The 25,100-nt window shown below is 40.0% G+C and overlaps 1 protein-coding gene across 1 annotated transcript in view; it reads left to right on the top strand.

Moving 5' to 3' along the window:
• The window catches only part of nnt (nicotinamide nucleotide transhydrogenase), a 36,790-nt gene extending 12,409 nt beyond the window's left edge, over positions 1 to 24,381 (top strand). Inside the window, exons 12-22 of the mRNA XM_080876280.1 lie at positions 2,987 to 3,097; positions 6,803 to 6,948; positions 7,223 to 7,418; positions 9,141 to 9,374; positions 11,361 to 11,521; positions 13,728 to 13,907; positions 14,143 to 14,302; positions 17,995 to 18,076; positions 19,698 to 19,816; positions 20,542 to 20,657; positions 22,041 to 24,381. Of these exons, the coding sequence (XP_080732406.1) occupies positions 2,987 to 3,097; positions 6,803 to 6,948; positions 7,223 to 7,418; positions 9,141 to 9,374; positions 11,361 to 11,521; positions 13,728 to 13,907; positions 14,143 to 14,302; positions 17,995 to 18,076; positions 19,698 to 19,816; positions 20,542 to 20,657; positions 22,041 to 22,184 (1,649 nt within the window). The 3' untranslated portion in view covers positions 22,185 to 24,381. The remainder of the gene's footprint in view (positions 1 to 2,986; positions 3,098 to 6,802; positions 6,949 to 7,222; positions 7,419 to 9,140; positions 9,375 to 11,360; positions 11,522 to 13,727; positions 13,908 to 14,142; positions 14,303 to 17,994; positions 18,077 to 19,697; positions 19,817 to 20,541; positions 20,658 to 22,040) is intronic.
• Positions 24,382 to 25,100: the final 719 nt, after the last annotated feature.

Below are 25,100 nucleotides of genomic sequence, written 5' to 3'. Positions count from 1 at the left end.
GGTTCATGGGGTTCGTCGCTTAATATTGGTAGAACTTGATAGATTTCCCGAAACGTTTTTTTGTTTTTTGTTTTTCTTTCCATCTTGTCTGCTCCCTTCACCTCCTTTCCCCTCTCACCTTCCTCTTTGTCCAGGTATTTTTTTCCTCTCATATTTGGCAGGGACTCACTGGCTTTTTTAAAAACCTCTGTCACTGACTGTGGTTATGGAAACAGTGAAACCTGCAGAATTGTTGTTGTTGTGCCAGGCATCATAAAGACACACACACACAATAACTTACAGACATTAGGGAATCATGTTGGAATTTAGGGTTGCAATGAGGGACAGTTTTATTCTTTTCAGGACATTATTGTGTTACAGCCAGTAGTGACTCCGACTGGTGGGTCATCTTAGATTCTTCAGATACTGGTTTCACATCCAGTGGCTCATTGAAATGTATCTTCATATCTGGTGACTTATAATAAGGCTTTAATCTACTTGAGAGCCCTGATTTACTGCCTGAAACCTAATGTTTGATACATAGACACACACACAGGGCGTTAGGCCACCCAGTGCAGACATCTGTTGATACCTTACAGTTTGCATGTGTCCACTGATGCCTATTGGCTTGCTTTTGGGCTTATCCGTTCATTAAGTTGGACAGGAATGTCTTTGATCTCCACCTACAAGATGTAACTGCATCTGTTTTCTTTTCTTTAAAAAATAAAAAATCAAATTCTCATTTTCCCCCCTTTTTCCATTGTTAGTGACTAGTTGCAAGGAGTTAACTAGTTATTTGCTGTCCTCCTAGTGACTGATCAGTTTATTCTGTAGGTCCAGTTTAGTTTTATTTATTTAGAAGTATTTCAGAACAATTAGCTCAAGGTGCTTTCTATATTAGAGAGAAAACCCCAGCAGTCACATGCACAAGCCCTTGGAGATGGTGGGAATGAAGAACTCCCTTTTAATAGGAAATCTCCAACCAAAACAGGCCTAATGGCACTTTTATCCTCGCTGTTAACCCCATCTTGTTTGTTTCTCCTGTGAATACTGCAGCAGCGGCTTGTGTGTCATTGGCGAGCATAAAAAGACGTCGGTTTTATCATAACAGTGGCACACAAGGCGACCAACATGGCGGGTATACTGGAGTCTTAAGGAGGGGCACATTCTTGCCATGACTAATTACAGCATGGACTTTTTTTTTTATTGTGCAGCTCAGTTCCTGTTGACAAGTGGCAACATTGCTTTTGTTTGTTTTTTTGTTTTGGTTTTTTCAGTCAGGTTGCATTTGCACACATTATTCATTGATCAGGAGCAGAAAGAAGTAAAGACCGTAGTGCCCTAATGTAACTCTTTGTTGAGTCGTCAAGGCTTCTAACATCAACATATATATGTTGACATTAGCTGTAGGTAAAACAAAAACAACACACACAAAAAACCTCCCCTGAGAAAATGCAAAAAAAATCCCATTCAGATTACGTTTAGGAAGTGGGCCCACCTGGTAATTTTATTTAACCATTTAACCATAACAGATACCCATCTATATGGCAAACAAAAGGACAATAAACATTAAAATGAGTATGTGACCTAAAAAAAAAAGTAGAAAGAGGGAAGGAAACTTGAAGAATAAGCTTGAAATAATCAAGGCCATGCTTAATACGCTGCAACTTAAAAGCTAAAAGTTTGTTTGTTATCAAATTTAAAGCAAAGTTGGAATTCTAAGGACATTTTTAGATATTAAAAAAAAGAAAATACAGTTAAAAAAGGCTGTTAGTTAAAAGAGGTGAAAGCCAAAGAAAAATGTAACACACCTACTGGACGTATATACTTGCATCTCAAGAAATTTGCATGTGGTATAAAAAAGTTTAAAACTATTTGGTTGTTAAATTTAAATAGTACCAACTTCAATGTATTATGTAACTGTTGCTTGTTAAAACCTCAGTATTCAAATTTGACTTGCTTACATTGTATTAGTATCTGTCGGTCTAGTTCAGCACACGCAACCACATTCATGCAGAAGACCGCTGACTTGACAGATGATTGTTATCAACGACCAGTGTCGAGGCTGGCTGTTTGCAGAATGCTGTAGTAAGCAAATTAATGGAAAACTGACTGGATCAGCGTGGTTGGAAAATGTGGACAGTTACAGGGATCATCACTAGGTTACATACGTAAATACAGAACATGGATTCAGTTTGTGTGAGATGTATACAGAGTGCATACGGTCACTTTGTTCATGAGAGTGTAACATTAATCATTATTAAAAGAAGATTGATTAGTGGCACCCTGACTCATTTTTTGCTGGTTTCTGTGGGGTGATTAAAAACCAACTTTAAAGTATTAATGCTCCAGGTTATCCTGCAACAGTGGTTTCTATTTGCGACAGCTAATTTAAAATGAGGTTGTATTTACATAAATACAAGTGGCGAAAGAGTGTTTGGCAGCTTTAAAAGTTGAAGCCGACATACAGGCGTGTTTATAAAGCTGCATTTTGTCTGAGAAAAAAGGAGGTCAGACTTCCTTTTTTCCTCATTTGAAAGTCCAATCTAACACTGTTGACTTCAAACACACAAACACACACACTACCTGTTAGTCAACCAAAATAGCACACAGTCACAAGCCCATGTGAATGCAGGCTCCAATGGTAGTTGTGCATTGCATCCTACTGCCTGTAAATCATTACAGGACTGATGTTATCGAGGTTTCCTGAGTCTCTTTTGGTAAAAACGCACACACTCTTTTCCTTTCCATCCATTTTTTTTATCTCCGTATCTTTTTCCTATCTGGAAAACAAACAGTATTCCGAGGAAACTGTCTGATTAAACCAAATCTAATAAGTGTCAAGATTAACTTTTTATTTTTTCGACAACTGAATTCATGTTTTGAAGTTCTGTGCTGTTTTTGTGACATCTTCACCAAATTTTTGAACACCCCCCCCCCCCCCCACTGTATTATGTGTATTATGAAAGCGTAGGTTCATGAATACTGAAATGTCTGTGGTCTACAGGTCTGACGGCTGTGGGTGGTCTGTCCCTGATGGGAGGGGGCTACGTCCCAACTTCGACTGCTGAGACACTGGCTGTGCTCGCTGCCTTCATCTCTTCGGTCAACATTGCTGGTGAGTCACCCTAACACAGACACCTCACGGTAACCCCTGCCAGTTACAGCAACCCAGAGCCAATAATATATCATCTTGGGCTGAAGATTGAGGTGTTTAATATTGATTGTGCAATAACATCATTTCAAACCCAAGTTTTGCAGCTGCCCTCTCTGCCCACCTGCTCAGCCCAGAGTCGGTGGCTCTCGCTCGGACCACACACATCCATTCCTGCTATTAGCCTCAATAATTTCCATTATAATGACAAACTGTTCCTGGAGTCATTATAATACTCATCGCTCTGTAATAGTCCTGGGAAAAACAGAGTGTTCCTCCAGGGCTGAGCCATGATTTAGTTTTAATTTCTCCTATTAGCTCACTGCTAGACACCAGGACAGACTTTGATGCAAGCAAATAAACAGTTGAATTGCATAACAGATACATTTGGTTTGTTTGTTAAAATATACTGATGCGTCAGTTGAGTGTTAGAGATGCAGAGGGCATTAAGTGGAATCTTACCACAGATCAATCATTGCTTTCAAATGCATCACTGTACAAACAACTTTTTAGCGCTTTCACTTAACTTTGCTCTTTCTTCTGAAATACCACAGCCTTCATTGACATACCTACCAGTTATTTTTTAATGTTCCCTTTGAGTTGGGTTCCTCAGACATATTTCATAGCAGTATACCACATTACCATAACCCCATGGGAACAAACTTAACACGCCATGGAAACGGACAAACACAATAAAGACAGAGCGCAATTAGGTCTATGTAAAATGTGAACATGCTGCCTTATCAATTCCATCTGTTAGCAAAAATCTGAAAAATGCCTGAAAGCTCCAGTGTGGTGGTTGCACTGCAAGAAGGGTAAAAAACCCAGAGCTACGTTTTTCTAAGCTACCGAACTGAAAAAATAAAACCAAAAACATGCAAAACTGGGATTCTGATATCTGCATGTTCAACAGGCACTTTCTTGCTGATAAGTCAAATATTCAAATGCCTCTTTAAAGCTAATATCAACTAATTGGCCAGTTTATTACGTATACCTGTTTTACTGCTCACTAAAAGCAAATTACAGTAATAGAAGCAAGTAGCAAGTAAGTATTAGTAGTAAATAACTACTTGTTACAACCAAAGTACGCAGAAAAGTATCAAGAATGAACAGCACGTCATATCTTGAAACATATGGGCTTTAGCTGCAGAAGATCACACCAGGTGTCACTCCTGTCAGCTAAGAAACAGGAAGCTGAGGCCACACTTAACACAGGCTAATCAAAATTGAACAACTGACAATTGGAAAAACGTTGCCTGGTCTAGTGAGTATAAAAAAGCTCAAACTGGTGTCTTGAACAAGAAAATTGGTTCACTGTACTCCATAGTGAGCAACTGTGTGATGATGTCATGTCAACATGGACTAGAATCTCTGAGGAATCTTTCCAGCACCTTGTTGAATCTGTGGACCAAGGAATTAAGGACCAACCAAGTATTAGCAAGATGTACCTAACAAAGTGGCCATTAAATGTAGTCATGTAAGCGAAGCAAAAGCATTTTGACATTTTAAAGATTGTATAATTGATGTTTTAACATTTTGAGTATTTAATTTGTTTGCTATCACGTGATAGCACGATGAGCTTTTTTAACAGCTAGTTGCCTTTTTCTTAACTTTATTAACGGGTCAAAGTTTTTACTGGTCTTGTGAAATACCTCATCTTTTACTGAAAATAACAGGCTAAAAATGTTGTATGTACATTCTTTGGTTACCGGCAGCATTCCCAGCACAGTATTTAGCAGATGTTATCATGGTGAGGTGCTAAATGAAGTAAGATAAGCAGTGTTTATCAGAATTTCACAACTCTGTTATTGCTTAATCTGACACAGTAAATCAATATTATGCTGTCTGAATGAGTTCAAGCACAACTCTTCCAGCATGAGCGTAAACTCTTAATCTTGTTTATAGGCTGTTTTTCTTGCAAGCTTTCCAAATATAGTGCCACTAGCCCCATTTTTGGTTAAGAATTACCCCCAAAAAGAGACCAATACTGGCTCAGCCCATACACAGACGTTCCTCCATATTAATATACAGTTAGATCCATATATATTTGGGCACTGAAACAAGTTGTTTTTTGTTTTTGTTTTTTTTAAAAACCTGTTTACTGAAACATATTCCAATTATAGTTATATAATGGACATGGATATGATGTGTACACTCAGTTTTCATTTGAGGGTGTCTACGTTCAAGAGGTGTAGGACAAAAAATGAACGACACTCTCCAGGAGGTAGGCGTATCGATATCTAAGTCTACAATAAAGAGAAGACTGCATGAAAGTAAATACAGAGGGTTCACTGCAAGGTGCAAGCCACTCACAAGTCTCAAGAATAGAGAAGTTTGACTGGATGATGCAAAAAATCAAAACAAAAAAATCCCCAGCAGTTCTGGAAAAACATTCTTTGGAAGGATGAAACAAAGATCAACCTCTACCAGAACAATGGCAAGAAGAAAGTATGGAGAAGGCGTGGAACAGCTCATGATCCAAAGCAACCACATCGTCTGTAAAACACAGCAGAGGCAGTGTGATGGCTTGGGCGTGCATGGCTGCCAGTGGCACTGGGACACTAGTGTTTAGTGATGATGTGACACAGGACAGACGCAGCCGAATGAATTCTGAGGCGTTCAGAGACATACTGTCTGCTCAAATCCCGCTAAATGCACTAAAATTGATTGAACAGCGTTCCATAATACAGATGGACAGTGACCAAAACATACAGCCAAAGCAATCCAAGAGTTTATTTGAGCAAGAAGTGGAATATTTTTGATTGACCAAGTCAGTCACGTGATCTTAACCCAGTTGAGCGTGCATTTCACTTGTTGAAGACTAAACGTCCATGAGTTCAAGACTTCAGACTGTTATTGCCAGCAAAAGGTTTTCAACCAAGTATTAGAAACGAACGTTTTATTTTCAGTTATTTAATTTGTCCAATTGCATTTGAGCGCCTAAAATGAAGGGATTAGGCTTAAAAAATACTTCAGTTCCTCACATTTTATGCAATCTTTTTGTTCAACCCACTGAATTCAAGCTTAAAGTCTACACTCAAACTGCATCTGAGTTGTTTCATTTAAAATTCATTGTGGTAACGTACAGAACCCAAAATTAGAAAAAAGAAAGTTGTCTCTGTCCAAATATGTAACTGTATTGACCCAGTCTGGTCTGGAATAATAGTCGATTATTAGTACATGTTTTAAATGGGACATTATGTGACTAAAATTACATGTACGGGACAGAAAGAGATGCTAACCTCCGATTCACCCCTCTGTGTATTAGTGCATGTGCATGCACGTGGCTACAGCCATGCCAGAGGGGAAAAGGGAGGCATACATGCAGTAATGTGATCTTGTCCTGTAAAGCAGTAAGACACTGTCTGCTCCCGGTTTGACACTTTTGAGGTTTTCTGCTTGAAATATTTACCCTGACATAAAGTAGACTCATTAAATTCCTAACATTGGTTATTGGGCTTGGCAACAAATTTTAGCTATGGCCTATAAAACACCTGTTAGTCTAAAAATGTAGAAACTGTTTTTCAGGTGCGTCAACTATTTTTACTCTTTTTCTTCTTCTTCTTGTTTTTAGTTAAAGTTTTTTGTGTTTTTCTGTATAAATGATTATTTTGTTAATTTTAATTGACTTAGCAGTTGTCAATATAAGTGTCTTCATTTCCTCATCAGGTGGTTTTCTGGTGACTAAGAAGATGTTGGACATGTTCAAACGTCCCACTGATCCCCCAGAGTACAACTACCTCTATTTGCTTCCTGGTGGTGTCTTCGTCGGAGGCTACGCTGCTGCCCTGCAGTCTGGATATAACATTGAACAGGTGAAAGAGGACATTTAAGTTGTGTCCGTTAGTTAAAGTGTTTTCATGTTTTCTCACTGAAGCTATTTTCTTTATCCATGTGCATTGATGCAAAACAGCTCATGACTATATAAAAGTCCTTGAGACCTCCAAAATGTATTCTTTGATTCCACAGATGTTGTGCAGGAACTCTAAGTAAAATCACTTGGACTTTTCTTTTTTTTTTCTTATTCATCCTGTGGTTCCTTAATCCTTGTCCACCCTTCTTTTCCATTCTCGCTCTTTCCCTGACCAGATGATGTACTTAGGCTCAGGCTTGTGCTGCGTTGGTGCCCTGGCTGGCCTTTCTAACCAGACCACAGCCCGTCTGGGTAACACTTTAGGTATGATGGGAGTCGCAGGCGGGATTGCAGCCACTCTGGGTGCCCTCAAACCAAGTCCTGAGCTCCTGGCACAAATGAGTGCAGCCATGGCTGTGGGTGGCACTGCTGGTGAGTCTGTTTGCATTTAGAGTTGCAAATAAAAACTTTAAAATTACCAGGATCTCAGTACTGATTACTGATGACATGCAGTCTGATATTCATCTAAGTCACAAATGGAGATAAAAACAGTCTGAGTAAAGCAATGACACAGAGACATTTGTCTTTATTTAACATGGTGAGTAATAAATTACACTGCAAGCTTAAAACCTACTAATGTCTGGTGTTCAGATTTAAGACATGAGATTTGATGCGTGGGCTGCAGGAGGTGCCATTCCTGTAAATAAAGGCATGCAAAGTCTGCTCCTCTTAAGGAAAACCTGCTTGGCATTTAACATGCTTTGATTGCGACAGCTTTCACAAGATCTTAGAAGCATTACTGAGGTAAAAAGAAGTGGGAAAGGCTAGAAAACTACAGGGACCTGAATGTTCATCAGTCTACAATGAGCCAAATTGTTTTAGACGTACTGCAAAGATCATCCCAAGGTTTCAGTGCAAAAAGAGGTAAGCACAAGGGTAGCAGCAAAACACCTGCAGACATCTTCACACACACACACACACACACACACACACACACACACACACACACACACACACACACACACACACCTTGCAACAATATAATGGATATATATCTTAATGAAATAATGAAGCTAAATTGTATGAAGTAACTTTGTCAAGGCAGCAGTCCATAACCTTGAGATTGGGAGAGGTTGGGTGTTGCAGCAGTTTTGATGCAAAGCAACAAGCACACAAGTTAATTAGCACCAGAAGAGCTGGAAGACAATGAAACAAGATTCAGGTTTTGATTAGGTTTGACTCTAATCCAGCTAAGATCCTGAGGTATGACCTTTAGAGGGATTTTTTTGATCTTGACATCCCGGGAGTTTTGTATGAAGGAAGGCTCCACTGTTCCTCGTCAGCATTCTGCATGTTGCAAAAGCACTTACTGGACATACTCGATTGTTAAAGGATGTTCCACAAGTTACTGAATTCAAGAGTTAATGTTTAACTCTTTTCAGCTTCCACCATAACTACTTAATGTGTTCAATTAAGCAATGAAAAGCACAACTATTTGTGTGTTAATTAGCTTAGTCAGGTTGTATTCAAGTTGATTGAAATCATCGTAACTCCAAATGATTCACAAACTCCCTTCTTGCAGCTGTGCATAGATTTTAAAAGATCGACTTGTCCTTCTCCCCTACACAGAAGTAGGAATGTCTCTTGACTCCAATATATTGAATGCGGCTTTTGCATTGTTTGCATGTATTCTGGCCTTGGCTACATTAGGTTAGCAGGTGTGTTAAGAGCAGTGATATTTACATCATGACTAAATCTCTGCCAGACAAAGCAGATCTGTCAGAATGGTCAGCATCACACATTACTCACTTTCTCTCTCTTTGAGGATTGTTTGATCATTTAAATGCTAATTGTTCCAGCCACAAAGCCGAAACCCAGACTAAACTATCTACACAGACAATAATGCTGTTTTTCTTTTTAACCCCAGATACGGGAATGTATTTCACACACGCACATGTACAGAAAGTGTAGACCAACTCACACACACGGAATTTCCCCAAGCAAGCCTCATCAGCAACACCTGGCTCTTTAGATGGGCCCACTTCCCAGCAGTCCTGAGTGCATGTGCATGTGCTTGTGATTTGCATGTTATTTGTGTGTGGGTCTTTCAGGGCCACTAAACTTTATTTACTTCTTATCTCTCCTTCTCTCTAGGCCTGGCCATTGCTAAGAAGATCCAGATCAGTGACTTGCCCCAGCTGGTGGCTGCTTTCCACAGTTTGGTTGGCTTGGCTGCTGTGCTCACCTGTGTGGCTGAATACATGATTGAGTACCCACACTTCGCCACAGACCCTGCAGCCAACCTCACCAAGATAGTTGCGTATCTTGGAGCCTACATCGGTGGAGTCACTTTTAGCGGCTCTTTGGTAGCATATGGCAAACTGCAAGGTGAGAGCTGCAGTTGCATATACTAAATATTGAATGGAAAAGAAACATTTACACTTGCTGATGTACAGGCACACTTTGGAATAATGCTGACATGTTATTATAAAGCATATTTATTACACTTTTGATCATCCTGGTTGCCAGAGAGGAGGCAGATACAGTCCATCATGAGATGCTACTTTTAGGTGCACGATACATATTAGGAAAACCATGGATCTGGGTCAGCTGTGATCTGTAAAGCTACAGTTAATGTTAATTTTGCAAAGCTCTTTTTAGAAAAATATTTTTTAAGCTCAGATGTGCTCTTTCTTTACTTTCTTTCCAAGAGCCAGATTAGAAGATCACTGCCAATCTCGAGTCTCTGCATTAATTCTTCAACTGGAGCTGGGAGTCATTGAGCTTTGCTTAGCATAAACACTATATAAGCAAAAGTAAACTCCTTGTTTAAGTTAATAAGAAGTCTTAATTATGGGTGGCAACCTCAATGCCTGAAAAATGAAGCTGGTATGGAAGTGCCAAAAAGTACAGTTCTCTTACTGGCCACTTGAGGCTGCTCCTAAACCACCTCAGTCTCCAGAGACTTCCATGTTAAAATGCCCAGCTTACAACAGTTTGGTCCATTATGGATAGTTTCCCGCTTCATAACAACTTTGTACTGAGTGAATCCGTTTAGATACTGTTAAGGCCAAAAGTTAGGGATGTGGTTTCTTTGGCAGATGTGCCAACACAGAGTGTAGATGCAGATAGCTTGAAGCTAGGTTTCACACCTGCTACTCAGATTTACTGAACTAGACTTCTCAGCCATGCTTTTGCTGTTTGGTAGGAACAAGTGATGTGGATTACAGTGTGGTACAGACCATCTAGGAAGTTTGTGTTTTAGCTTCAGTGAGTGAATTCTTGTATTTTGTTATTGCTGTGTTGTTTCAGATAAGCAGACATGTGTGCATTGCAACTTACTAACCATACTTGCTAGATAAGAGAACTTGGAACTGTTTTCTTCAGGTACCTTCTGACTATAAAAGTCCAAAGCGTTACTGTTGAGACCAGGTGCCATCACGGCAGCTCCATCCATCTTTAGTTTCTAGTTCCTGTCTGAATACTGCAATTCGTTTAACTCACTTCTTGTTTTTGTTATAATTGAGATGATTGAGCCACGATCGAGTTGGCAGTTCGTCTTGTAATCGGAAGGTTGCCGGTTTGAGCCCCGGCTCAGACAGTCTCGGTCGTTGTGTCCTTGGGCAAGACACTTCACCTACCTCCCTCGCTTCTGTCAGTCTGCCCCAGGGCAGCTGTGGCTACAACTGTAGCTGCCTCCACCAGTGTGTGAATGTGAGAGTGAATGAATAGTGGAATTGTAAAGCGCTTTGAGGGCCCCGAAAAGTGCTATATAAATGCAATCTATTATTATTATTATTATTATTATTATTATTATTATTATTATTATTATTATATTTCATATGTATGGTAAAGTTTTATTTGCGATTGTTTTTCCTAAACATGACCAGTTAACTGACCTGCAATTATTTTTTGACATTTGGAGGTGAAAAATGATCAAAGAAAAAAAAATGTTATCTTTATTGATTAACAAACTTAACTCTAACCTGCATCGACTATATGCACAGACACACATATGCACACTTTGCTGTCAGCTTGATCATACTGTGTTTATCCACATAAGGAAGTCTGCTGCTTCGTGTCACCGCTGCTAGCTGTGAAGCGTTAAAAAAGAAGCCCAGTTCATCAGGTTCATGTGCTGGCTCCAGTCCTTGTAATCACACTGTAATTTCCATGTTGACTGAAAGTGTTTCATAAGGACAAATTATGCATCTACATGGCATTCAGTTAATGACAAGTCTCAAGTGGTGGTTGCGAAGGAAGAAATCTAAAATGATAAATGTCACACATACAAAAAAAAGCTACTGCTAGGAGTTTGAGTGTACACCTAACAGATTTTTTTTTTTTGTTCTCACCACTTTTCTCCACATGCAGGTATGTTGAACAGCGCTCCTCTGATGCTCCCCGGTCGTCACGCCCTGAATGCCACTCTTATGGCAGCAAGTGTCGGTGGGATGATTCCCTACATGCTGGATCCAAGTTACACCACAGGCATCACCTGTCTCGGATCAGTGTCTGCTCTCTCTGCTGTCATGGTATGCTGTGTTTATGTATGAAGTCTGTTTTTTCGCTCTTAAAAATCACAGATTGAGAAGTTATTTCATACCGACAGACTGGACATGATGGTAAAAATTTTCACGAGTGGTGAAAGGGCATAAAGAAGTCAAGAGAAATGATGCCAGAGAGGTGTAGAAAAGAGACAAAACGAAGGGATTTGCTCATAAATGTCAGGAGGCTTTTTGCACAGGAAACAGTAGCTGCCCAGAAATTCAGAATGGAGCAGAGAGTTGGCAGTGGCCAAACTGCTGGGTTAATATTCTCCACTGTCGTTAAGCTTAACGTTTGAAATTCTGTAGAAATCAGAGACAGACATCTTCAATGCAGGCATTTCTCCATAGCAGTGTCAAATGTTAAGCATGTGACAGTGAACAATAACAATAAACAACAACCCCACCTACTTTTAAATCTATTTTTTACTGACAGTCTTTAGATTTACAATTAGCAATAGTTATATTCTATGAAGTTAGACTTAGGATCTATAGAGAAGCGTTTTACAGTGTAAATAATAAAGGAAAGTGATAATTGTTCTCTTTAGAGAGTCTTTAGGCCTTCAAAGTTTCATTTACTGATGCTGAGTACTTTATACATTAAGTGAAGCCAGGCAGTACATGTTAAAAACGGAAGAAATTTTATGCACAGCCGCGTGTTGGAGTTTCAGTTTTTACACGTGCCAATCCCCCTAAAAACATTAGCATGTCCCTGGAGAAGGTTGATGGATATCATTTCACAGTCTGTTTTATATTTCTGTCCTCTAATCAGTCGTTCAAATACAGTATAATGCATCATCTACTGTACATGTGTGCGTTTCTTAACACTTCTGGATCCTGCTGAGGCTTTCGTAACTACAGTTGGCTCTTATTAAACGAAAGCTGTTCAGATGATAGCGGGAATGGAGGACAAGAAAAATTTGATTGTGAAAAATATGTCTAAAACTAGGATGATGTTTTTATCCATTGAAAATAAAATGTTGTTTATTTAATTATTACAAAACACTAAGTGGACAGGAGTTTCATTCTAGTATATTTAAAAGTTTGTAAGGTTTTGTTTGAATGTGAGTGTCTCAACACTAGAGTGCGACTATTGCATATATTACATTACTTAACCTTAATCCTAACATTGTAACATTCAGACATTAACCTAACAAATTATTAGTTGTATTTTGACAGTCGGATTTTATGGATTAGCACCTACCAAGGGAAGTAAAAGAAAGAAACATTAGTCTTGCTCTGTGTGCACACTGCTGAGGAAGGACAGAGATGTTTTCATTGTGTACCAATCTCTGTATAAACTGTAAAAGTCACACTGGATCCTGCTCTGCTCTGTTTCAATAAAGCACCAAGTTCATGTGCAGTATCACGGAGCAGGAATGTGCAGGGCTCGGCTCTATACACTCAGAGTGAGGACTAAGTGTAGAGTTGACACGACAGAGCCCAAGTTTTGGCACTCACACACGCTACAGGATTGTTTGGTCTGTTGTTCGGTGGCAGCTTATGATGTCATAATATGTCATGCATAATGAAAGTTTTGTGGTTAGAAATTAGATATCATTGCCCTGGAATTAAAATGACACAATGCTTTTTTTCAAGGTGTTACAGGTGTATACACACCACAAATGGGTCATTGTAGCCTGTTGGTATGTGGTTGCTGAGCAACGCATTAAAGCTACTTTCAGCTGCTACTTTGTCACCTCGGTGGGTGGGTCCATATCTGTTCTGGGTTTTTTTTGGTTTTTTATACCAGATGCTCTTCTTAATGCAGTCCCAAAGGGATTTGTGTCTCCTCCCAGAGTCAAACCCGAGATGTTTTGTTTGTTAGGTAAATGTGTAAACCACTACATTATGGAGCTGCTGCACTGGCTTCATAATATCTGATATAGACAAGAAACGTCAGGGGCCTTTGTGCCAGTTTTAGCTACTCAACTCCTGATTGTGTTGGAGGAATTTGCAGTGATGATTTAAGAACTCCGCTGCTGCGCTGCTGTATGTTCGCAGCACAAAGTTCTAATATTGGCACATACTGGACAACATATATGCAAAAATCGCGGCCAATATCATTCGACAACGTCAGCAAACGTGTCTGTCAGTTGAGCTCATAGCTGCTCTCAATTTTGCTGCTCTAACGAATACTTAAGATGATCACAGGAGTGGGTTTAACCACACATTTCCTACTCCTTTCTTCCAGGGTGTAACACTGACAGCAGCTATTGGAGGTGCTGACATGCCGGTGGTAATCACCGTACTCAACAGTTACTCAGGCTGGGCCCTGTGTGCCGAGGGCTTCCTTCTCAACAACAACCTGCTGACCATCGTCGGAGCTCTCATCGGGTCATCTGGAGCCATTTTGTCATATATTATGTGTGTGGTGAGTGGAGCACAGACTCAGCATCTCATGTAGCAGATAGTTTAATGTGGTTTTTCCTTATCTGTCCACCAGGAGGGACTCTTAACTTTTCCATTATAGCAAGACTGTGGAGTGGCTTTTCTAAATATTCCGGTCACAAATGTGTGAAATTCATTGCCATGTTTTGTTTTAGACAACAGCGTTTAGTGTAAAGTAAATATGAAAGAAAGTATCTTAATTTCCCCCCCTCCTCTAGGCCATGAATCGCTCACTGGCTAATGTGATCTTGGGAGGCTACGGCACATCTTCCACCGGCACAGGAAAGCCCATGGAGATCACAGGGACACACACAGAAGTCAATGTGGATCAGACTGTCGAGATGATTAAAGAGGCCCAAAACATAATCATCACTCCAGGTAAGACATACACACACAACCCTATACTCACACTGAGGATTTTATGTGAGTGGAAAAATACAGTACTTTGACTTTGCCAGTCTCTTTTTTGCCATCATTAGCACAGTGTGTTCTGTTTATTTAACCTTTTGTTAACCCGTGTTACATCATTTTGCTGGGTTAATTGACAAGTCCTGGTGGAGCGCACGTGCACGAACACACACAAAAGCACATGCACACACACGTAAACCCGCTGTTAGGTTTCTGTGTGGTCGTCAGTGCTCGTAAATAGACATTCTGCAGTGCAGCTTATGTATGCAAGGTCAAAGGGGGAAATTAGATGGAATGAGGCTATGTTGGTTTTTTTGTTGACAATTCAAATACCACACTCCAAATTGGCTTCTAGTTCCTTTTTCAGGGTTAAAGAGTGGGTTCCAGTCTTTGTTCCAGCTATATGATTTTCTTTGTTTCACGTGTTTTCAATATTTGTCTAGATATGTGCCTGGACAGTCTCGGTTGTTGTGTCCTTGGGCAAGACACTTCACCCGTTGCCTACTGGTGGTGGTCAGAGGGCCCGGTGGCGCCAGTGTCCGGCAGCCTCGCCTCTGTCAGTGCGCCCCAGGGTGGCTGTGGCTACAATGTAGCTTGCCATCACCAGTGTGTGAATGTGTGTGTGAATGGGTGGATGACTGGATATGTAAAGCGCTTTGGGGTCCTTAGGGACTAGTAAAGCGCTATATAAATACAGGCCATTTACCATTTGAACCTCCCACCTGGACTATAACGATTGTCCTTGGAGCTGCTGCTCTAAACTCATTATTGTGTGGCCCACTGACATTTCGGTCCCCTCGTCTAGACTGTTGTTAACCATTCGCAGTTCCAAAGGGTTGTTTCGCTCACGTGGGTACATGTAAACACAGACCAAAGGCATCTAATCTGCAAACTGGTGATTCCAGTCACAGCGCTGAGTGCCTGTATACAAAAATGAAGTCTTCAGAGGAAACCGCTGCAATTTACAAGAATTGCAAATTAAAGTGGTCACGTGGTCAAGTGAAAAAGAGGTGATCCATGGAGAGAGTGGCATCCAATTTAGGTTAAACCATCCCACCCCCGCTTCTTTTCTGGGAATAATGGCAGATGAACAGGAACACGCCTGACAGCTAAAACCAAAACCAGCCCCCCAAAAACAGATATATTTTCTTAGCCTTTTCTCAAAAATGTTTCACAAACAAATCAACACCAAGACAGGATGAATAATAAAATACCAGACATTTCTTCAGTTGGTCTGTTATTACTTATTTCCTGCTCCATATTTTGCAAGGTTTTGAATGATTTACATTTCAGAGTAATAATCGTTTATCTTGTACTTGGACCAGCTTCTCGGGTCATTCATTGCTGTCTTGTTTAAACCAGCTTTCTTCTGATTGGCTTCCCCTCAGAAACAGAAGGTTTGAACAACAGGTGGGTGGGGCTTCTGTGCTAATGGCCAGAGATGTGTGCTTGAAATTATCATATGGAGGATATCTCCTCTCTTTGACATCATACAGACTCAAGAGTAGAAAAAACTGGCTGAAACCAGGCATTTTGGGCAGCTTCCAGCTAGTAGGGACACATGCTGGACAATATGAGCTTTTAATAAGTAGCAATCAGGAATAATTAGGAATCAGTCTACTTGAAAAGATTCCAGCGCAAATACGATGATTAAAATCATTATCGTTCGCTTATCTGAAGTTGACTCACCTTGAAAGCAGGCGAGGTGAGTCAAGGGTATTCCAGATGTTCTTCTCCCTCTCACAGTTCTCCATCTCAAACTCTACTCAGGCCATATGATAATATAATCTCACCAGTGAATTCTGGTACTACTTTGGGATCTTCTTCAAGTTTGTCATGCCCAGAAAATCTCCAATTGGAGGCACTGTGACATCCAGATGTCTTGGCTCCTTACTCTCTCTTTAAGGCTGATTCTAACCACCCAGTGGGGGAAATGCATTTCGGCTGCTTGTGTTCTGGTCATTACAAAGATCTCATGATCATGGGTGAGGGTTGGGACGTAGATCGATTGTTAAATGAAAGCTTTGCCTTTTGGCTTGACTCTCTCTTCACTGTGACACTCTGTTACATCTCCGAAATTACTGCTAAAACCGTCGCCGATCTGCCGGTCCAACTCCATGTGCTCCATGTTCCTATCACTTGTGAATAAGATCCCAGTCCTGGGAACTGAAATCCATTAAAACAAATTATAAAACAATCTGTTGAATAATTGGCCGTTTTAAACAACATCAATCAGCTATCCAGACTTTGTTGCAAAGTCTGGATGTCAGCAAGCTTCTAAAATTCCACTTAGTGTTAAACATTCAAACATTCTTAATCTTAGATTTGTTTTCAACTCTGTAGTTTTATAGTTTTAAGGCCTTTTCACTGCACATGTGCCATTTGTCACCTGTGATGACAGGTAAATGTAAAACTTATACAGCCAGACTGTTTCCACTGGAGACAACGCTTCATATGTCGCTGTACAGAACCCAGTACATTAAAATGTGCAGAACAATCGGAAATTTAATTGCTAAAACATGACAATAGCCAGAGTATAGAAGTAATATTTTTTATGGCTATGCCTGCATAACTCACATCAGCCAAATGCATGGTTTGTTGAGCTGTGTGAGGCAGCAGTAGTTTGGTGTTGTTTCTCTGCAACAGCTTTCAGTCAGTGCCCTTGTTTTCATTTCACCAATTCCCTCTAAATTGAAGCTGTCACAGTCAGTTTGCCTGACATCTGTGGAAATGATTAAGACACTGCCCCGATAAACACGGTGCATTCTTGGCATTCATCCGGCTCGTGTCTTCATGGCCTGGGTCCACTTGTTGTTCTAATACGAGAAGCTCCACTGAGAATTTTGGAAGCGCAGAGGGATACAGTAATTTTGACAGAGGGAGGCAGAGAAGTGAAAAGCGCTACATTTTTTCATTTTTGAGCTGGGTGGCAGTGGGTCAACCAATTTTCTGGAGATTTTTTGGGGGGTGGGGTCTCTGTTTGTCTCCAGTAGAACTGTCATTTTGATTGGTGTGCTGTAACATGAAAGTTTTTGACTGGTTGTTGTGACAAGGTTAGTAAACATCACCGGACCGTTTGACATGTGTTTGTGTGTGTGAGCAACAGCGTGAGTTTAAAAAAAGAAAAAGAAAAGAAAAAATCAAGTAGCATACTCCAGAATTATTATCAAACATGAGATAAATCCAAGGCTGGGAGGCAGAAGTACTCTGTGTATTGAGTTTTATGCTACATTGACATTAAATGTCAACATGAATTTATGTAAGAAATCTTAAAATGACAAAAGCAGGATATTACAAGGAAATAAAGTGGGTTAAAAAATACTCTGTTTTTACTCTTTGGTCATTCAGTTCATTTTCAAAATATTTATATTATTGGTGAGTCATTAAAGCAGCGTAATTAGACTGCAGAAATTAGATTTGAAGATTAGAAGATTGTTTCAGTCACAGAGACTGAGTGAGATGAAAGGGATTTTACAAATAAACATTCAGGCGCTGTGTTGGCTGCCTCACTCTAGCTACGCTCCTTTCCTGCATGTGCTTTCTGTAAGCTATATAGCTGTAACCACAAATATGTTTTGGCTAAATGTAAAGGGTTTGTTTGTGCTGGGTATATATAATCATCTAATTTTTGTTGTCTGTTACTGCTTTGAAATCTATTTCAGGTTACGGTCTCTGTGCTGCAAAGGCCCAGTACCCCATTGCGGACTTGGTGAAGATGCTCAAAGAGGCGGGCAAGAGTGTCAGGTAAAGGAATGATAAAGTTGACTTTTTTAAAAGTAGATTTAATTTGTCAAAATAAACTGCTGCCAAACGACAACAAAATATACCATCAATTTTGTTTATGAACAGGATTTTTATGGGTTGTAAATCTTGAGCATCTCTAGGTCATTTTCAACATGGCTGCTACTTTTAGATCTACTTTTCACTTGTGCCTCAGTGAGAGGCACCGAACCTCCTTTAGTGCATCAAAATCAAAATGTCCCATCCTTCTAAGTGATTTCCATTTTTGGAAGTTCCATTGAGGCAAATCAAATGAGCGAAAATTATATTTGTAGCAAAACCCTCCTTTGTTTTGAGTGCACTCTGTGCCACCACATGATGACACACACCACAGTCCAGTTTCTTCAGACACCACCTGGTCTAACTCCTCACCTGATGTGCTGCCTTTGGCATTGGAAACGAAGAACTTTTTAACCGAAAGCTGCTGGAGGCTCAGTCCCAGTGATGATCCTCTACGGGAAATTTGGGTCCGTTTCGAGCTAAAGCCGATGTTCGCTGTGCACAAGTTTAAGGTCTGTGGTGATATCACATAACGGGCAGTGCGTGCGTGTGTGGTGGTGAGTGTAAGTGGTCAGATTTGGACTTCAAATGAGCCATCTAAAAATGGTAGCTGCACTGGAAGCTGTTTGGGTATATCGATACATAATGTAAAAGTTATACTACGAAGGACATGACCAACAAGCGGAGACTGACAAGGGCAACAAGACGTAGTGGGCATGTGTGTGTGGTAAAAAAGGAAATGCGAAAGAGAGGATGCGAAGGACAAGGTACAGTGGAAGCATGTGTAATTGTCCTGCCTCTGTCGTTTGATCGTGGCTCTTGCAGCTGCTATTGCTTAGAGCATTTGTACTTGATTAGAGGAAAGTGGGTGGTCAGAGAAAAACAGAAAAAACCTCCTTCACTCTGATCTCTTTCTTTCATTTTTTTAAACTTTGTTCTGTATTATTAAAACTCTTTTTTTGTCACTTATTTTCTTACTCTTTGTACCTGCTTTTGTCACCTCTTCCGCTTGTCTTTTTCATCCAGCCTCCTCCTTTTTACAGGGTACTAGCAATATAACACTTGGCCACAACTTCTGCTCATCCAGACCAAAACTACTGTGTTCCCCACTGTCGTCCTGTGCATGCAGACCGTATCGAAATACACAAAAGGCATAAACTGACTTGCTAATTCACCCCAGAATCAGCGGGCCATCTGCTGTCTGTATCCGCCGAAGCTCATCAAACAAAAATAAAAGATCAAACCTCCAAATAGTGGCCAAAGTGATTGGAAGGTTTCAGAAAAGGAGAACCAGCCACCAGTATTCAGTGGCTGGTGCTAATTTCCTACCATGATTACATTACATGGCTAATTGAGTTTGAGAGCTGTGTATGCCCAGAAACACACTCAACAAATAACACTGGTGGGGGAGTGCAGTAGGTGTGTTTGTGTGGAACCAGACTGTAATCACACTCATCAACTCCATTTGTCCAATTCTCTTTGATTTAAGGAAGTTGATGGCAGTCAAGAAGAACTACGAACTAAGTTTGTAGTAGGTGGGACTGATTTGAAGTATTCATTTTAATGCATTTTTTTTCACCCTCAGGTTTGGTATTCACCCGGTTGCTGGCCGCATGCCTGGTCAGCTAAATGTGCTGTTGGCTGAAGCTGGTGTCCCGTATGACATTGTCCTGGAAATGGAGGAGATCAATGAGGATTTCCCTGGTGAGAACTAGTTATTTCTGTCATTTAAAATCTGTACATTGTCATTAATTCATCCATAAATGCTGCTGCCTTTTTACAGAGTTTACAATCAGACCCATTTATATTTACGAATGTAGGGTTAAAAGGATAGTTTGACTTCTATTGGAAAACCTTCAAAGGCCTTACATAGGTGAGAACAGAATTATTGGCCCTCTCATGAAAACCAAAAGTATTGCCCACGTGCTGTTACAACAGAGCAAGGAATTTTTAACACAGCTTTCTAAGCATCCCAGTTTTATTTTGGATGCTTACATTAGTTTTAGTTTGCACACAGAAACAAAGTTATTTCATAAAAACTACCAGGGCTAAAAGTATTATTAGCTGTTGGTCAGCTGTGTGTCCTTTTTGGCTGGTAACAGCCTGCAATCGCTTGTTTTCATTTTTAACAAGTCTCACAAATGTCTTCTGAGCAATTCCAGCCCATTTTTATTTAGTGACTCTCTCAAACGCCTTTAAACGTGATGATCTTCAGGAATGGGTCTTGACCTCCAGTTTATCCCACAGATTCCTTCCACACTGATGAGATTCACAGTTCCAGGCACATTAAAGCATCCCCAGAGCATAATAGTCCCATGTTTCAGTATTAAATGAACAAACAAAAATGAGTGGGTAAAGTGTTTGGTATTTTACCTAAAAATAAATAAATTGATGTGAAATAATGGAGATGTGTTCGTACATCCTATCAGAAACTGACCTGGTCCTGGTGATTGGCGCCAATGACACAGTTAACTCAGCGGCCCAAGAAGACCCCAACTCCATCATCGCTGGTATGCCCGTGCTGGAAGTCTGGAAGGCGAAGCAGGTGAGAAATCTGGCGCATGCATGAGTGATAATAAGATTTATCCTGAAGCACAAAAACACGAAGAGGAACAAATGGAAGCGTTAACAGTTCGACTGTCTGCACCTGCAGACCTGCTTCATTTAAAGACGCACACAAACCTAAAGAAGACAAAAACACACATGTATAGACATATAAACCCAGGCTCTTACAGACTGTTGCAGTTCCAGGTGCAGTCCCATCCTGATCTCATTACTGAGACTGTGTCCGTGTGGAATATCAACATTTGGAGCATCCCACTGGCACTGATCAGAGATCTGTGATTTATACAGTGCTCCCACTAGTTTCCACACAGGAAATAAAACAGGACATTCTACCTAACCGCACATGCAGCGACACACATACAGATTTTAAATCACTATTTTTTAAGTGCTCAATTACACTTTCATCACACACCACTTTTATAATTTAAATAATCTTTGGCTTTGACTCAGAGACTCATTCTTACTAGGAATTGCCTACTAAGAAACTAAGGGTAAAAGTTGGAGTGTTTTTAGCGTTTTTCAACGACCATTTCGTTTAATGGACCATTTTGAAATTTCATTGTCTAGACAACTACTTCAGCTTAGTCCTCCAATTTTTTTCTTTGTCATAAAATTCATAGTGGTCGGAAAATAAGAGAGAACACCATCACCACTTTTAAATATCAGTATCAACAGAAATTTCAGTTTCCTTAGATTATTTTGGATTTGACACCTGAGAAATATGAGAGTGAAGTTGAATGAAAATGTGTTTTGTTTGTTGTTTTGTTTCCATAAGCTTGAATATCTGTCAAACCATTCTCCTAATTTGGACTGTTTTAAACGATATTATGTTCCTTGTATATGAGAGGCTGTAAATAAAATATCATCCCCCTGCCTGCAAAAGTTTGCTTTCTGCAGACGTCCAAATCTGCTGTCAGAGATTGGGGATTCAAATATTTCAGAGATTCAAGCATCCATAATTCTGTGTTAATTGGAGCTACAATCCTTTGAGTCCAGAGCCATAGTGCCGTAGATTTACCCTGAAAAAGATTGCATCACACAGAAAGCAACTTTAATCTCTAATGGTTAGATGAGAAGTTTTTTGATCCTCCTTCCCTAGTTGCCAGATTTGATTCACTGTGACGTTCCAAGAAATTCAAGTTGAACCTTTACCATTTTGATCCATGCACGTGGCATGGTGCAGATTTATGCGCTATAAGTCGTGCGGCAGTGCCTCAACCATTGTTAATGGAGGGATTGAATGGAGAAGATGAGGAAAACACTTTTTGCAGATGGTCCTTATAAACTTTTTCTTCTGTTTTGTCATCTGTTTGTTGTCCAATCAGAAGCTTACCAGCCTGTGTGAATTTGTCTCCTTCCATAGGTGATTGTGATGAAACGCTCCCTGGGTGTGGGTTACGCAGCTGTTGACAACCCCATCTTCTACAAACCCAACACTGCAATGTTGTTAGGCGATGCTAAGAAGACTTGCGATGCCCTACAAGCCAAGGTCCGCGAGTCCCAGTAATGTGCCCCCTGCCTCAACCAGGCACCTCCGCTGAGAGCACACACATGGAGAGAGAAAGGACGACAACAATAAGGCTTAGTTTTTCCAAAAGTATTCCAGCATTCAGTTCATCTTTGTCCAATTTGTAACGCAGCCAAGTGAACAAAGATGATTAATAGGGTAAAAGCTTTTCTGCAAACCCTTTCTGTGATCTATAAATAAAAGCAAATTTTCTTTTGCAATCAGAGCTGAATAATGCAGATATTGTAGATTTATCATTTCCTAATGAGGTAATGCACAACTCTTTTATTTCTAGATCTTAAAGAAAGGGTTTGTCAACTTTCTGCATGTCTTCTGTTTAATAAGGGGAGCAGCTGACAGCGAGGCATCTTCATTACAGAGACGTATATTAATGTAAAACAGCCACAAATGTAGATAAGATGTTAGAGATGATGCATTTCACTGTTAAGGTGTTTTAGAAAATAGCCAATAGCTAAAAGAAATATTAGACTTGGATTGGAATTTAAAAAATATGATGGTGAATCACAAGAGGAGGTATGACAGACTTAAGCGCTAACATTTTACCACCCTGTAAAGATTCCTCGCCCCTTTTTCCCCCCAATTTGGTTTTGTTTTAGTCATGTGTTCCCTTTGATAGATCTGCTCTTTTTCTCCCCTGTACAAGTAAAAGGGAAAAAGGCAGAATAGTGCAACATTTCAGTTCCAGTTTTATACTGTATTGGGAGATTTTTTTTGTATTTGGTCTAATAATTATTTTAGAAAATGTCTGTATTTAGTGCTGTTTTGCTTTTTCTCTTTTCACTTGAGTGTATCTCGTGACCTTCCATCAAGAAAACAGCTGAGAAAAAATCCATTCAGACTTCTTCTGTCAGATGAGCAATGCAATAAACCAAAAGGATCTGAACGTTATGTGTGCCACCACAGCTGTGCAGAACGCTAGTGAAGCCCGTCTCACTCTTACAAACACTCTGATAGCCGACTGGATTTTTATGATGTGTTTGAGCCAGATGTGTTTCTTCTTTCTGTGTGGTTCAGATATTACAGTACACTAAATGCTATCCTGCTGGCCTTAATGGTAAAGAAGGTTTAGTTTTTCTCCTTTTAAGTGAATGTGGCTCATCCACTCCAATGCGTGCCCTCATTATTGCTCTGCGGTGAAATGAAGGTTTGTAAAGTAGGGCCATATGTCAGTCGGCCTTGTTGCGTCGAGTCTAAGCAACTAAGCAGTTATTTAATTAAAATTGTTGCCACGATCCAGCAGATATGAGGTGTCCGTTATCATGAAGTACTTCTAAAATCTTTATTTCTTCCTTTCTTTTATTAAAGTCCAAAACACAAAAAAAGTGCCAAATGGCCCCTCGAATTCGGAAAGATTTGCGTTATGAAAAAACACTTGAGTAGATCACAGACCGAAAAAAGATGGCAGCTTCCACTTTCTACCTATTGTGTCACAACTGAGTCACGTTTGAATGTGCTCCATTTATTTTCTGCTGCGGTTGCACTGCTGCAGCAGATCAATTGGCAAGAATGTATATTGTGGCGTAATTTGAACTAATATGTGAGCAGTCTTCATCACTTTGTAATCTACAAGTACTGTATGCATTAGTTGTTATAGTATCATCCTGGGACCTGATATGTTGACAACTGTCCTACCTCTCCATGAAATGGCCAATACCTTTCCACAGGACCTTCACCTGACCAGTCACCTATTACATAATCAAGCACAGGATCAGGACAGACAAATTCCAACCAAACACAGGACCAATAGCCTTCTGTTTTGTGTTTATGTTGCATTTTTTTTAACCACCTGACCTCAGTTTGCTGCCAGCATGTTTGCTTCATTGTGCAAGTGTAGAGCTGCACATGTCACTAGTGCTCATGAGGGCCTATCGTTCTCACGTCTTAGCTTCCACAAGGAAATGCATTCTTTGTCTGATATCGAGCAAATTAAAAGTGATGGAAAATCTTGATAATTCTGCTAGTATCCCTCCCCCCTTATGCCTGTTGTGTTTCTTCTTCTTTTTAAGGAAAGTATTTTTGTAAAGAGGCAGGGCAACAATGAGCTTTTAAAGTTGTACAACGTTTCAGTGCACCATGTTATGGAGACGAACTGATGAAATGTACTGTGAACTTGTTTTTTCCCCTCTTTTGTTTGTCATGGAACATTTTCATCCCTAATAAATCTGTATTTACACAAGTTTCCTGAAAGCGTAATTTCTTCCCTGACGTACACTTAAAGGTGAAAGGTGCAGTTGAATTCCCTTAAAGTAAACATGCTGATCTGCAAGGATTTCCCTGAGGTCCGCCACAGCTGTGAGGCTAATGGTACCAGCCCAATCTTCTATGGCAGAGTTGAAAACTAAAATACTTGCAGCAATTAACTAAATGAAGGATCACAAGCTGGAGGAAGGAGTTTTATCCACACACAGCCATTGTTTTAGATTTAGTTTTAGATTCTGTTACTCCAGCTCACCATGCTGTTATCACTTTTACACTTACAGCACATGTTCATGAGATTACATCGCCTTTGATATTCCATTTGTGAACAAAACAAGGAAACGCTGCATTTTGAAGCTCAGAGTGTAATTAGAGTAAACAAATATGTCATCTTGGAAAAGTTCAAACTTCTGTTGGGTGACATATTAATCAATGCATGCTCTTGTTTTTTGTTTTTTAATCTGTTTTCTCTTGACTAGATAAAAGTCCTGTGCAGAACTAAGTACATGTGATGATTCGGTAGCTGTTAGAACCACCTTTAGAATAAAAATTGAAGTAATCAACAATGTGAGAGATTTTTATCACTCTTGCATTAACATTAAATAATGTGCAACTCTCTTAAGGCCCCATCAGAGCATTTCAACCTTCACTGGGTTTTTGTAACACCTTGTTTTTTTGTTTTTCAGCCTTTCTGTTGTA

The sequence above is a fragment of the Rhamphochromis sp. 'chilingali' genome, assembly GCF_963969265.1.
Source record: "Rhamphochromis sp. 'chilingali' genome assembly, chromosome: 2".
Classification (NCBI taxonomy): Eukaryota; Metazoa; Chordata; class Actinopteri; order Cichliformes; family Cichlidae; genus Rhamphochromis; species Rhamphochromis sp. 'chilingali'.
This window is presented reverse-complemented; position numbering and strand designations above follow the sequence as displayed.